The sequence below is a fragment of the Centrocercus urophasianus genome, unplaced genomic scaffold (assembly GCF_019232065.1).
Source record: "Centrocercus urophasianus isolate 14NV4802_14NV808 unplaced genomic scaffold, USGS_Curo_1.0 seq_17, whole genome shotgun sequence".
Taxonomy (NCBI): domain Eukaryota; kingdom Metazoa; phylum Chordata; class Aves; order Galliformes; family Phasianidae; genus Centrocercus; species Centrocercus urophasianus.
In genome coordinates, this window is record NW_024884722.1 from 17,509,541 (window position 1) to 17,524,109 (window position 14,569).

General features: G+C 41.5%; 1 protein-coding gene across 1 annotated transcript in view; it reads left to right on the forward strand.

Annotated features, from left to right (window-relative positions):
• ANTXRL (ANTXR like) overlaps positions 1-14,569 on the forward strand; it is a 51,391-nt gene extending 36,822 nt beyond the window's left edge. Inside the window, exon 18 of the mRNA XM_042818791.1 lies at positions 9,496-14,569. Within this exon, the coding sequence (XP_042674725.1) occupies positions 9,496-9,720 (225 nt within the window). The 3' untranslated portion in view covers positions 9,721-14,569. The remainder of the gene's footprint in view (positions 1-9,495) is intronic.

The following is a 14,569-nucleotide window of genomic DNA, read 5'->3' on the forward strand; positions in this document are numbered from 1 at the left end:
CTATGATACAAAAATTGCAGCTTTTTCCCCTTTTGCCCCCCAGAAGTAAAGGTAAAAAGGAAGTGCTAAAGCCAAAAATTGCACTAACTACAAGCTGCGAGTTGTGCTGGAAAACAGGGCTTCTGTCCTTTCAAGTTCCCTGCATTGATTCTCTGCGTTGATGGGTGCTTTGAATGATGACTTTGAATAAGTTGTGGTAGATGCAATTCTGAACAGTAGCCTTTGAAATTAGGAGGAGTATTTGAGTTCCTTATTTTTTGCGTCTCTTTTAAAGCAGTCATTCTAAAGCTGGTGTGTTTGATACCCAAAACATCCATTTACTGACAAATTTTGAGCAGCCCTTTATAATGCTGATCATGATACCTATGTGCTTAGTTTTCCCAACTGCAGAATCATGAGAATGATTCTACATTCATGATTTGTCACTACTTTCTGGCTGGTCATTGGCTTGTGAACAGCCCACTGGGATGGCAGCACCCCTGTCACTCCACATGAGCTGCCCTTGTGCCAGCACTAGTTGGAGCTCATGTTAATTCCTTCTCTCCAAGACCAAGCAGCAGCCTTTAGTAGGTTCCCTGCAGCTTGGAGCTGCACTGTAATCACCCAAAGCTGCAGGGGTGCTGGAAAAGCAGCACTGAGCACCTTCAGGCCATATGTGTCAGGCTTCTGTCTTGTTCTGAGTTTTTATTTCTTTGCTTAACCTTTCTGGAGCCAATTATCTTCATAAGCTGGTGAAAAATTAAAGAGACGGGGTCACTGCCTGCCATAGTAGACGTTCTCACTTGGTCGCTTTTGATGAAAATGAGATGCATGTAGCCATTGTGTGATTTTTCTTTCTCTTTTAGCAAAGGAGACCACTATTTGTAAGGTTCATTCCTACTATAACAGGCATGATATGGGAGAAAAAATATCTCCTTGGCCAGTACCCTAACGCTCAGTTCCCAGGATGTGCCAAGCACTGCAGCTGGAAACGTAATCAGTGACTAATGAGTTTCCTATCCTGCAAGAAGCCCACATACTGGCACTACTTCTCTTTTGCCAGGATCTTATTATTTCTGACACGGAAGAAGGGTTTGCAAATTGGCTCTGTGGGCAGATGTGGCCCCCAAGGGATAACAGTGTGTTCAGGGCTTTGGGAGCCTGCAGCACACTCAGCAACAGCCACAAGACACTTTTCTGAAGAAGGGCTGTAGATGCCAAGTGCTGGTGCTACTTAGCGTGAGCTGCACAACGGAATGCAGAAGGATTGGCCTTGGGGTTTAGAAACTGAGCTGCAACTTCAGAGATCTTAGCTGTAGCTAATGTAAGTCACTTCTCATCTGTTGTACTTTAGCTCCCCGCTGATATAGATTAAGTTCCAAGAGAGTGAGACTGTGCTCCTGTTGCCACTTTGAGTATGCCAGAGATGGTCATGTGCACCTGAAGAGATCTGCCATGGCCAATGCATTTAGTTGTTTCTTGGCAGGACCCTTGGATCAATGCTGAACCTGCTATCTTCTTTCTTTTGGACTTCAGGGAAATGTACACACTTCACTGTCTTCTGAGTTGGGTAATAGTCCAAAACTTTATCTAACAAGCCTTCCATAGTGCTCTGCTTACGTACTTCTGGTTTTTGTGTGGGAATCCATTTCTCTATGTGAAGAATGAGTAGTAACCTTTCTCAGTGTAAGCACTCTGTAAGATAACTTATTAATGTTACTGTTCATACTAAGTTTATTGTACTGAATGTTAAATAAAGATGAAAAGATGTTGTATCTCTGCCGTCTACAGAGGAGCTGTAATTCTGGATACCTCCATTCTTGTATAATCTACATGGTTCCTTGTGTGGTAACAGAAGAAAATCTATAATCACTGCTATTATACATGGATAGTACAGATGCACTACCCAACCTGAGAGCATATGAGATGGTTTTTCTTTGTGGTGGGCCAAGATCTTATGTTTCTGGTTAGAACAAGGAAAATTAATAGGCGTTTTCACCAGAAAGCTGAGTCTCCAGAATTACTCTATACTGTAGGCGCGTAAAGAGCCTCGTGCTCTTCTTCTGTGCATACCACAATCCCAGCTAGCTCCTGCAGAGACAATCAAACAGTTCACCCTGGAAAGCATGATGACACTTAAATACAGTTTGAACAAGACCAGTTATGGTCCTTTGTGGTCTCCTTTCCTCCTCCCAGTAACCCACCAGTACCTCAAGTTTAAGCCTGTTGCACCCAGTGAATGTTTGCTGCTCTAATTGCTATGCTCCAAAGCCCTCTCTGCTCTAGGTGATGTAGAAATGCAGCCTCCTTTTCCTTGAAAATGCCAAGGAAAAAAGAAAAATCTTTTGCAGACCAACCACTGTTTTTTCCCTTGAACCACATTCTTGTACTGTCAGCATACAAATGTGGAAATGTGTGGTACTGTGGTTGAAATAAGGGATGTGAGTCACGAGTCCTGAACTTGTATACATCAGTTCCTTCCCCGGGTTGCTGCCTGACCTTGGGTAGGTGAGCAGTGTCTTCTCACTTCCTCCCCGCCAGGAGCTTTATCCATCAAAGCAAAGAAGTAGATTGTGCATCATGAATGCAGGTTTAGGTTTGACTTAAGCAAGATATTTCTGTCAGGTTTGAGTGAGGTTTGGTCTGGTGTAGCTATATTTGGAGGCTGGGAGTGAGCATCAAATATGACTGATGGCGTGTTACTTTGTTTATGCTTAATGTCACCAATTTCTGTCACAGAAACCATTTCTGTCCTCAGAACCAACAGGCTGTATGGTCTGCACTTGGAGTTACTTCAGCCACAACCTCAGCAAGGTCCAAGACATGTGATGTTTTGTGCATTCCTGCAAGAAATCTTGTGACTCTGGCCCTTCTTTCAGGAGGTGTCTGTAGCCCACTGCTGCATTTTATTGCTAAGACAGAACTAGAAAAAACATGCAGCTCCCTGCTGAATGGAGTGCGATACAAATTATTTAAATAGCCCTGTCTTCATTACTGGGATGGATACTCCATGTCACCTGCTGTGTTGTCCTTTCCTTCTGAGCCTAAGCTGGATAAGTGGTAACAGGCATATGGCAGTTGGGTTGTAGGGATGTGTTCAGCATGAAGTTTATTTTGCTGATGGACCCTAAGTCTAGCTGAAAAGGGCCAATTTCCCTGGCTCAGCTTTTCCTCCATCCGATTCCTAGAACTGGCTGATTCTGTTTTCTATCTATTTCAATCTATTATTTAAACATAATAGATTATTCCCAGAGGACCCATCCCTGACTTTAAGAGGTGCCATGTACAAGTGGGACTACGAGCTGAGGCACAGTGTCTACCGATGTGCACATCCAGCTGGGCTGTAAGCAGTTTGCTGCTTCCTCTTGGATCTTCTTTGTGTATTTTGCATTCATCTTGTTTAATTTTCAATTTATTGAATGTACTTATAGCCATTATAGGGAGCTCACTGTTAGCGTATGAGTGATTTATCACCCACAGCATGCTGATTTTCTTTTCTTCCAATAGCTCCATCACTAAAGGAGGGACCAGAAGTCTAACTAGTTCATATCTAAAGACGCCAGATAATACACTCAATTAAGAAATGGAGGGAATGCATCTCCTTTTTAAAAGCAATACTGAAGAAAACTGTATTTTTCATTGTTGTTCACCCCTGCTTTATTGAATCTTACTTCTAAAATCCTCTTCCATTCAGTAAACCCCATTTTCTCTGACTGGTTCATAGTACTTGATTGACAGCAATTCTGAATTGCCAAATATATCCCCAGAAAATTGTCACTGAAAGGAGAGGACCTGTCCAACTGGAAGATGTTTAAAGAGCCAAACTCCCATACAAACAAATATTTTATGGTAATTATATTGTTTTGTTTTGAGACCTAATAGCTGGAAATGGCTATATATAAAAAGAAATAATTACAAGTCTATAAATTAAACATCAATAATTGATGGAATAATCACAGTGTTAAGTAACAATTAAATTTTAATGATTGCCATTCATTATAATTAAAAAAGAATTATATATTATATATTTATTGAACTAAAACATGACCAGCCACCACGCTGCTGATACAAGAATCTCAGACTTTTCCAGTATTTCATTTTTCAACACAAAAACAGTGTCTCAGTCCCAAATGTAAAAGTGGGGATTATTAAAAGTTACTAGACTGGGCCTGAAAACCAGGCAGGCTTGGGTTTTATGTGACAAGTCGTTTCATTGGCTCACTAATTTCTAGACTGCATGCTGCAGGGTAATCAGTGCAATTCCCAGGAAATCCATGAAGGTTTTAACGAGCCGTGACATGTTCAGCACACAGTCAACATGAAGCAGTGCAGTGCAAGGAAGGTTTTGGCACAGGCTGCTTCACATAGGTCCTGGCTGCTGAGGAGCCAGCTGCTAATCCTGATACTTGCCAGTGGACTCAAGTAGTGGGGGCTCTGTACCTCCCTGCTTTGTCTCTGTCTCTATAAAATGACCCTCCATATTCTGCCTCGTTCATAAATGGAGTAAAAAGGCCTCGTTTCTGATCCTCAATTTTTTTCCAAAATTCAAGTTTTACAAAAGTGATTGACTTTAAAGGTGTACAGCCCGTTGGTTTCTCAGTCTTTGGGTTAAAGCATTCAGTTAGCTAAACTGACTGACTCTCTGTACATGCTAGCTCTTCAGCATCTTTTGTCTCAGATTCGAAGTTTTAGCATTGCTTTTATCTTTACTAGGCTTTTCTCACTTAGATTTTCAGCAAACATACAAACTATTATGCTGAGATCTAGAACTCTGCTTTTGCATTGGTAGACACTTAAGAAGTGATGGTAAATCCAGACCTGTGTATGTTTGTTTGTATGATTTTTCAACTCATGCTAAAAGGCAAGATTCATGTTTTTCCACAATCAAAGACCTAGAAGTCTCTATAAATTATTTAATTGGTGCTAATTCTTTTTCAGTCAGGTACCATCCCTCTCTGCTAGTTAAAACTGGGGCGCAGAGATTCCATAAGGAAAAATATGGGTGAATGAAAGCTCAAGTAAAATTTGTAATGGGAATGATATCTTCTATTGGGTCAACTAACGCAGCTAAAAAGAAGAAACAGACTGACCTTAGCATGTACAACCATTCCAATGTGCAGAAAGATGAAACTGGATTTGATTTTTTATTAAATACCCAAGTTTTACTTGAAACAGGGAAAAGTGACAGCGATGGGCAGATGGGTTGGATTTTTGAAATACTTTTTCTGGGGTGTTCTTTGTACCATGGGTGTGGAGACATGCCCATGATATTGTGAATTGTATGGATCCTTTCTCTTGAAAACTTGTGGAGTAGTAACTAAGGACTTCTGGGCAACAAGTGCTGGGGAACATTGTACTAAGCTCTGTGAAGAAATTAGCCCAGAAAAAAGATTCAGTGACTTTCAAGAGGTTCCTCCCTTCCTTCCCCCCACAAACCACACACAAAAGCACATCCTAGGTGGTCGAGGAGGCATTGCCTAGAAGTACAAAGTGTCTGAATTGCACATGTGATTGTTACACTGGGATAAAAGCTGGAATCAGGGCAAGGGCAGATCCCGCTGCTTCAGTATTTGTGCTTTTTGAAAAGCCAGTTTGGCAAGCAGCGTAACAAGAGCCTAACAAGTAGATGGACATATGGGGAGGCAAAATAATTGTGCATTAGGAAGACTGTGCAGATGTGAGCTGAAGCAAGGGCGTAACTCCATATGGCGCTGCGCTGACCTTCGGTTGGAGCCTGAATGACAGTAAGCGGGACGGGTCGCACCATCTGAGGGATGCTCTGCTAGGAGAGGGGCTGAAACCAGACAGAACTGGATTTATACAGATCATCTGCTTCCTAGAAAACAATAAGGCAGCTACTGACAGCTGTTGTGCTGGAGATCACTGTGGTGTTCCTGCACTGTGCAGCTCTGAGCCCTTTCTGAAGCACTTGGTGTATAACATGCTTCTGGGGAAAAAAAATCCTGTTATTGCTACTAATGCAATGGTGGCTTTTGATTGCTGTTAATCCTTCATGCAAGGACAGCAGAGATCAGTGAGCAGTATACTTTTGGAATAACGTCTAAATATTTCTGTCCTGTCTGTTCTGTCTGATTTCTGTGTTTCAAGAGCCTTCAAATGCGTTTGGAGAGGAGATTACTTAATCTTTTCAGACACAGAGTATTAAGAATTTTGTAGCTGCTTTAAGCAGCAGCTTATTTATTTAAGAAACCGTCACAATTTTTTTATGAAGGTAATCCCAGAGGGACATGCCCATGAGGCAAAAGAATTGCTGTGGCATTTTGTTGTTTGGAAAGTGTGATGAGTGCAGGGCTTAATTCTGCAACCTGGAAATCCTTTGATGAAATACACCAGAGAAGTTAGAACTGACTTAGGATTTATTGTCATTTGTTCCCCCCTTTCCCTTTGGGCTGTTAATCCTAACTCTGGCTACGAGTTCAGCCTCGATTTATCAATGGCTGCTTGAAGTGCTCAGGAGGATTTGCTCCAGTATTCACCAGAAGTCTTTGATGTAAGAGATTGTAGGCTAACACCAATGATCTTTCGTGAGGAAGTGTCACAATGCATACATCGATCAGACAAGCCTCTATCTGTCAGACTCTCCCAACCCAACCGTATTTTTCCTGACACAATGCGGCGCATGGCCTTTAAATTACCCATCTGTCTGACAAATCAGCGAGTGTGGCAGAAACTGGCAGCAGCTTGACGTCGCCTATCACTTTAAGTGAAGTGAAAGTAATGCAAACAGATTTATGGGATCCCCTTTGATTATAGACTATGAATATATTTGGAATTGATGTTTGGGAAAAAGACAACAGAGGCGGCAAAGGCTGGTAGGCAAAAGCACTAGTGCTGGGTTTGCATCTTTGCATTTGTTCTGGGAAATTGTTCTGTTTTCTTTTTTTCCATCTCCATATCCTGAATCTTATCTGAATACCTCTGACTTCTTTTGTTTTTTTTTCCTTAAGTGATTATTTTGCCATTCTAAATTTGTAAGCTCGTAAAATCAAGGCTGAATTTTCTTAAATGTATAGCAGTACAGCTATTAAATTAATCTGTATCATTCGTTGCCTATCAGTAAATACTGCTGATTTTCAAAGTGAGCACAGCAGAAGACAAATGTCAATTATAGGCTGACAAGGATGGCCATTTGCTGCAGCGCTGGGAAGGACTTGAGTTGGGTGACAGTAGAGCAAAGCACTGACCTATGAGTTTCTTGATTCAGCTGTGTATCTTTGCAGAAGCTGCCAAGAAGCAGGCTTTTGCCCATTGATGCCTCCATGCATCTGGCCGCAGCACAGTGTTGCCTTGAACCAGGCTCGTAAGCAAAGTCTGCTTTAACAAGCCTGCTTTTTCAGAAGGAGGATTTTATCCCACTTATTGAGGTGGCTGTTTAAGTGTAGTGGTGAATTTGTGATGGTGAAAACTTGGACTGAATACGTCTTATGTACAGGCAACAACACATCCATTCAGTTAGCTATTGGCTGCAGCTGAGCCCTGAAGCCCTGAGCCATCCAGTCCAAGTAAGGGTAGGGTGGTACCATTTGGGCGTTAGTACATTCGTTGAATCATTTTCTGAGCTCCCTGAAGCTTGCATAAGCTTCTCTTGATGCATAGCAGAAGTAGCTCTGTTTGCCTTTCTACAGAGAAGTCATGTACTAAAAAGATTCTCTTCCTTTTAAAGGAGTAGTTTCACAAACCAAGATACAGGCATTGTAAGTCTCCTAACAAAACAAATAGATGTGGCTCAGCTGTGATGGCCTTAGCCTGGATTCCACTGGAAATTGTGACTTGTGGAGTTGCCAGAGAAACTCAGCCCATTCCCTGAACACCTTTGGTGTTTCCTTGTGCCAGGCAGCACTGAGCCAGAGTGATCTGTCCTGTCGATGGACTCTTGTATCTCCTTTTTTATCACAATCTTATATAGCTTCAGAGATCACAGTCTACAGCTGCTTAACTCTGAAGGAATCCTGAGTTCTACTTGAGGGGAATTCATATACCTTTGAGCTGAATTTGCTTTGTTGGACCCAACATGCAACCTAAACCTCAGCCCAGTATCATGGCTTTGCATGTCTTTGAAAATTATGTAGGAAAGCTGCCTTCTGGAATAGATACTTACTGACGTATCAAACTGCTTTTGTGCTTTTCCCCATGCAGTGTTTGTCCTGGAAAGAGAAAAATAGGTAATGTTCCCCACCATGATAAACTGTAGAGGGCATTTGTATGAGGATGGTTGCTGCATGGAACAAAACCAGGCATGATGAACAAAAGTGCTGGCAAATGGGGTTCATCACTAATGGCTGGGTACTGTCCAGCCCACAGTTATTTGTATGGAAACCACATCCCATAAAGATGAGAAAAAAAAATCATAGCTTCTTCGTGCTTCTGATAATTGCATAGAAGCTGTGAATGACCTCTGTTCAATATCTGAAGGGCTGTTAAGAGCTACTCTACTGAAATTATGGGGTTGAGGCTAATGGGATTAGCCAGTTTGTTACATCAGACATTTGAAGGCTCCTGTGAATAGGCTGTTAGCAGTGTAACTCCTTCATTTTAAGACTGTCTTCACCTTCAGCCCTTGTATGTGATGATGAAAGGTCTTTCTGAATTCCAGGCTTCTGTCAAGCTTGTGGCATCTGGATTGTTGCCTAAGCATCTCCTCCCACTTCTCCAGGTGAAGAGATGGGTATGGAGATGCCAAGCATTGCATCTCTGCACACAAGTTTGCATCTGCAGGGTTTCATGAGGCTTCCACAATGACAGTGGGCTGTTTTGTAACAAAACATGGTGACCATGGGGAGGAGCAAGTAGAGCAGAGAGGTGAGGTCCTGGTGTCTGATTGAGATTGCTCTGGCTACTCCCCACAGGAAAGGTGAGGTTGTCTTTAGGGTCTTGTCTCTCTTCCTGCCTGCAACTTGTTTGGTGGAAATCTATTGTCCCACACCTAGTAGGCTTTTATGAGGACAATAAGGAAGCCATATCTACATTTGGAGCACAGAAGAGAGTGTAATATCTCAGCATAGTTTTGGAGGTACGGCCACCATCTAGGCTAGCATCTCTATGAAAAGGAAGGCTACAGGTGGTGTCTTTGCTAATGTTGTTCCTCAGGTATAATCCTGTTTCTCCTGTGAGTTTTTTCCAGCACAGCTTTATCAGTAAGGGAACTCAACAGGCAGGCAGTACTTTGTGGTGGAGCTATGACAGTAGCCATGTTCTGCATGGCTGTAATATCAAAGAGTGCATGTCAGCAAAATCACACAGAGCTCCTTTTTGGTTTAAACCAGTCCTAGGCTATTTTCCATAGGCAGTAACTCTGAAACACACGGAAGGCATTTGTTTGTAGTACTGATCTTTAATACAGCAAGGCTTGAATGTCATGTCTAGGGACCCAGTGAATGACACTGAATGAAGATCTATAAGCGCATCCTGCCCCTCTGATTACAGCCCTTTTAGCTAGCTGCTGCTGAATCAAAACACATGCTTTTTATGAATAATGAATTTTTCTTTTACCTCCAGGGGAGATGCATAAACTTCACTCGGGTAAAATCAGATGGGACCTCTGCGCCTTACAGCCCACCACCAAAGCTGCCACGACGGGACAACGTCAACCATGCTCCAAGGAGTCCTTCTCCTCCTGTGTCTCTGCAGCCCCCCTCCAGGCAGCCACCTCCTGGGCCACCCCCATCCCGAGCCCCTCCTGGACCTCCCCCTTCGCGGCCACCCCCACAGCCCATGGCTTAGAGCGCAGCAAAATCCTGAGTGGCAAAACACGTCTCTTTGCTGAACACGGCATATTTATTGAGTATTGGTTTACAGTTAAAGATAACAGAATTTGTTGCTGGTCAGCAAAAGAAAAAAAAAAAAAAAGAAGAAGAAGAAAAAAAAAAGAAATTACCAAGTGTCAGTTTTAGTGTATGAATATATTTATACCACACGTGCTGAGTAAGCATTCAGTGGATAGATTCAGAGCTATGGGGTACACAAAAGAAACCAAAATGTATCAGCTAGATACAGTAGCAGTAGCAGCTTTTGTTTGTATACGTTTCAAGATCTATTTACATGTGACATTTGTCTGGCTTGGTATGTCAGATCATACATTAGTAACTTTAGCTGGATACACATGCATCTGTTGTTTTGATAGCTGCCACCTGCAAGTTGATTAAACATAGTTCATTGAAGCATTTGTATTCTTTCCCCCAACAGTACTGCATCCAGATGTTAACATGGAACAATGAGTACAAAGATAATTTCTGCCTTTAGTTCTGCTGGTGGAACTTCCGTGAAAGTTTCTAAGGAGGCTATAACAATAATAAGGTAAAATGAGACTGTGTGCCATTAATTTAGCATAGAAGAGGGGTGTCTGTCTCCTGACAAAATTAGTTTTGAATCTGCCATGTCTGAATATGTTTAGATCCGGTTGTGTAGGTTAGTCACTGAAGGCCAGATTTTGGTTCAGAAACCCAAACCCTGAACAAGACCTGGGTTCAATGTTGTCCAAAGTTCAGAAGAATTCCAGTGAACTTTTTGGCTAGTTATTTTGTTTTCATTCATAGAAAACACTTCAAAATTGAACAAAAATGTGTAATTTGAGCATGAATGCTACCGTATGCAAACTGTATGTTACATAAATCAGGAGCATTGGTGGACTGATTCCATTGCTGTTTAATCACGGAGAAATTTCCTTTCAGTCTTACTGCCAAGCAGAACAGGGTCATTTTGTGATTCAAAGATGAATCCTTCTGAGAGGCTTTCTTTAGACAGCCTGGATCCCAATAATCTAACCTTGCAGTCTACCTATGGTCAAGAGAGGCACGGTGGGAAGTGTCAGAGTTAGCCTTTTCCCCCCTCTTCTATAATGTTTGTCTGGAGGATTTCCAACCACTGACTGTTTGCTCTTGACCTCAATTCTGTGTGTCATCAGAAAGTGACGTGGGCACCTCCACCATCACTGTACAGGTAGGAGTTTGACGCGGGACTGTGGGGCAGCCCATGAATTGTGTTCGCTAAGCGATAACTGTATGGGTTGATCCCAGATCATTCCCTAGTGAATCAGTGTAACACCTGAGCTTGCTTTTCTCTACCAGCATCTATCACATGGTATTGGAAAGGGTGGCTGCAGATCCTTATGCTGGTTAGCTTAGTCACTAGCTATGTTGTTAGGATATCTGTAGAAATAATGCTTATGTTGCATTATGACTCTGCATATATCTATCTCACCATCTGTGTGTAGGTGGGGGTGTGTAGCACATCACACTGGTTATTGGCATAGAAATCCACGCTAAAGCACTAACTGTATCATGTGGCTGCTCCAGATTTAAGGCCTTGTTATGCAGATTTTACAGACTTATAAATGTCCTGTTGCAAACAGGAATCAGGCTTACTATTGCCAGTGGAAGTCCCACTTGCAGAACAACATACCAAGCTCTCATGGGTCCGTGCTGATCACTGTGACATGCCGTGTGTATGCAGCTGAGGCTGTCAAACTCAGAAGAACCACAGAGCCTCTTTCTCTTCTTGCACTGCTTTGCTCTCTTGAGTTATGCCCTTACCTCATGTATATTGGTGCAGGTAGTGGAATCACACTCATGGTTGTCAGCTGGCCTTGGAGCTGTTCCACATTCAGCCAGCAAAGCACTTCTGCATGCATTAAAATGTCCTGCAGGTCAAGAGGAACATCCCTATGCCCACTACTTTGCTGACCTGTGACTATATCATGATCAGAAAGGAGAAAGGATGCACTTAATCCTCATTTTTTTTGGTCACTTGAATAGGGTTTGCAAAATGTGGTCCATAAGAATGGATTTCTCTTTGGAGGAGAAGTGTGTGTAAGTGTGTATGTGTCTGTGTGTGTGGGAACTGTGTAGGTTTTTATATTTGGTTTCTCTTCCTTTACAAAAACTGTTCAGAGTGGCATTCCCATGAATGGAAAGGCAACACAGTCATCACTTACCTCCTTTTCTTTCAGCTGAAAGGTGAAACTAAACTATGTCAATTTTCCGCTGCTTTTCTGGTGAAACTCCACTTTTGACACAAGAGGAAGGAACTGGATGACTCCAGTGAGGGGTGGGCACCTGGAAGTGGGGGAAGGTGCTTTAAAAGCAGAAATCATTGGTTAACATTTTTTTTTTTTTTACCTAAGGAATCCTATGTGAGACAAATTTGCTAGATCTAGGACCTGTTGTAACGTGAACATGCAGTTGAACTTAATAGCATCTCATGTTGTCCATGTAAGAATCACAAGCCAACAAATGCTAGTTAGGAATTGAAATTGCACATAATAATAATAATAATAAAAAAACAGCCCTGCCACAGCAAAACATGGCCTTTGAGGCTTATCTGTATGTGAAATTGGGGCAGACCCAAGTCTCTTATCAGCATGTGGTGATCAGATTGTAACAATGGTGGATTCCACAAATGATGGAATATTGAAAGGAAAGAAATTCTTACAGATTTTGTATCTCTTCAAACTTGCGACAAATGGATCAGATGTGAAAAAGCCCAGAAGACATACTCTTTATTGTCTTGCTCCCATATAATTCTTGAAGATAGGTCAGTAGAGTTGTTACAGATCTGAATTCATGTTATTGTAGAATTTGACTTAGTTTCAGTGAGAACAGGAGTGTTGACTATAGAAAATCAAACTTCCAATATGTCTGTCTCTTCTGGTTGAGGAAAGTATCTTCCTTTGCTACAATAGCCAGTCTTGAAGAAACAAGATGCTTACATTTTCTACGTAATATGCAATTGCATGAAGAATAGGAATGATCTGGGTTTCTAGGTGATCTATACATAATTATGCAGAAAGTACCATGAAAATTAAATTCAGCGTAAATGGAGTTCCCAGCATCTTCTTTATATAAAATTAAGCTTCTCTGATGGGAGCAGTGCAGGTTTAGGTGATAGTTTGCTGGTAGCTTGGGAAAAAGAGAAAGCGAACCTGGCTGAATTGCCTTTGCAGTGGTGGGGCCGTAAATATACTGCACTGGCTATGGAAAGGCTTCTTGTCTTTGGAGCAAAATTGCCATTTGCAGTGATCTCAGGCACTATAACAATGCAGTAGGAGAAACTGGTTGTTATTTTACACTCTGTTGAGCTTGATCCTTACCTGGTGTAAATCAGCATAGGCAAATTGATGTCAAGACAGTAATATTGATGTCTCTGAGCTGAGAGCTGATTCAAAATGAAGGAAGGGACAAAATCCTTGCAACTGGCTTGATATTTGACTATGTTTATTTTGGTATGCATGTATAGCAGTTGTGACTGCAGTACTTACACTGCTGAGAAATGTTCTTATGTGGGAGGATTCCCCTGTATGTTCCAGCTCATTGCATCATTAGAAACTTACAAAAAAGTGAATAACTATTTCTTCCCCCCATCCAAGAGAAAAACTGAGGATTTAAGGAGCTTTTGGCTCACACTTATTGCAGATGTTAAATGACACAAGGTGCAAAGATGTGGGGAGGGAAACTCCATGCGTTTAAAGCTGATATGGAACCATGTTGATCAAAGCATATTTATGGCCATCTTTCAACCCCAGTGCATGTATTGCCATCTGTGGGAGTAGCCTGCAGAGCAGACGGCCTTAAGTGTAAGAAAGAAAAAGAAAGAAAAAGAATCAGCTCCTCATCTGAATGAGCGAGCACAACAATGAATGACATTATTTTGTGAACTGTACCAGTTCAAATGCATGTGCACCTGGTGCTCCTAATGCTTTTTACTCCTGTTGGTCTTTAGACAACATGATCAGTAATATGCTTTCTCTCTTTAAATGTTAGCTGTTTTTATTGCTGTTATTTTGTTTTGTTTTGTTTTGTTTTTTAAAAAAAACAACATTTCACTGAGAAGACAGCCCTACTTCTGTAAATATAGAGTTTAATTTGGAGGAGACAGCACACTTCTGGATGTTACTGCTGGACAGTTATTTATTAAAGGGGCTTAAGGTGAATAAATACAGGTGGCTCAGGATACATGCATGCAAGTGTGATAATGCAGTATAGCATTTTCAGTTCTCGGTAGTTTTGGGGAAGGGGGAATTTTAGGGTCATCATAGTATGTTTAGAAGTTTGTTAGTGATCTGATACTTTCAGTAATACAATAGAGATTCCTAACATTTAACAGTGCTTGAAGAGATTACGATAGATTTTTCTTTTTTTTTAAGTGGGTGGGTGTTGTGAAGAAGAAATGTTTTTGTTTTTAAGGGAAAAACAATGTACTGTACTAAACCTTTTTCTAAAAAAAAGAAGATGTGTGTTTTCAGAAACGGTGGGAATGCTGGCTGAGAGACAGCCAGGGCAAGGAGATGAGGGACAGAGGAACCAGATGGATTTCTGATGGACAAAGAGGTTTTAAATGGGGATGTGGGTTTGTTATTGATACATGTGGTACAAATTTCTGTAACTGACATGCTGCTTCCATGTTATAATCATTTAACCTTTATGCATTTTATGCGCCTGCTCCATTTTTCTAAGAAAATCCTGCAAATGTAATGCCTGCATGCAAATGTGGGAGATGTAGCCAAAGTCTTGTAATCCAACATAATGTAGTCTTAATGAATTCAAAATCAACAATAAAAGTGCTTACTGGTTAAACA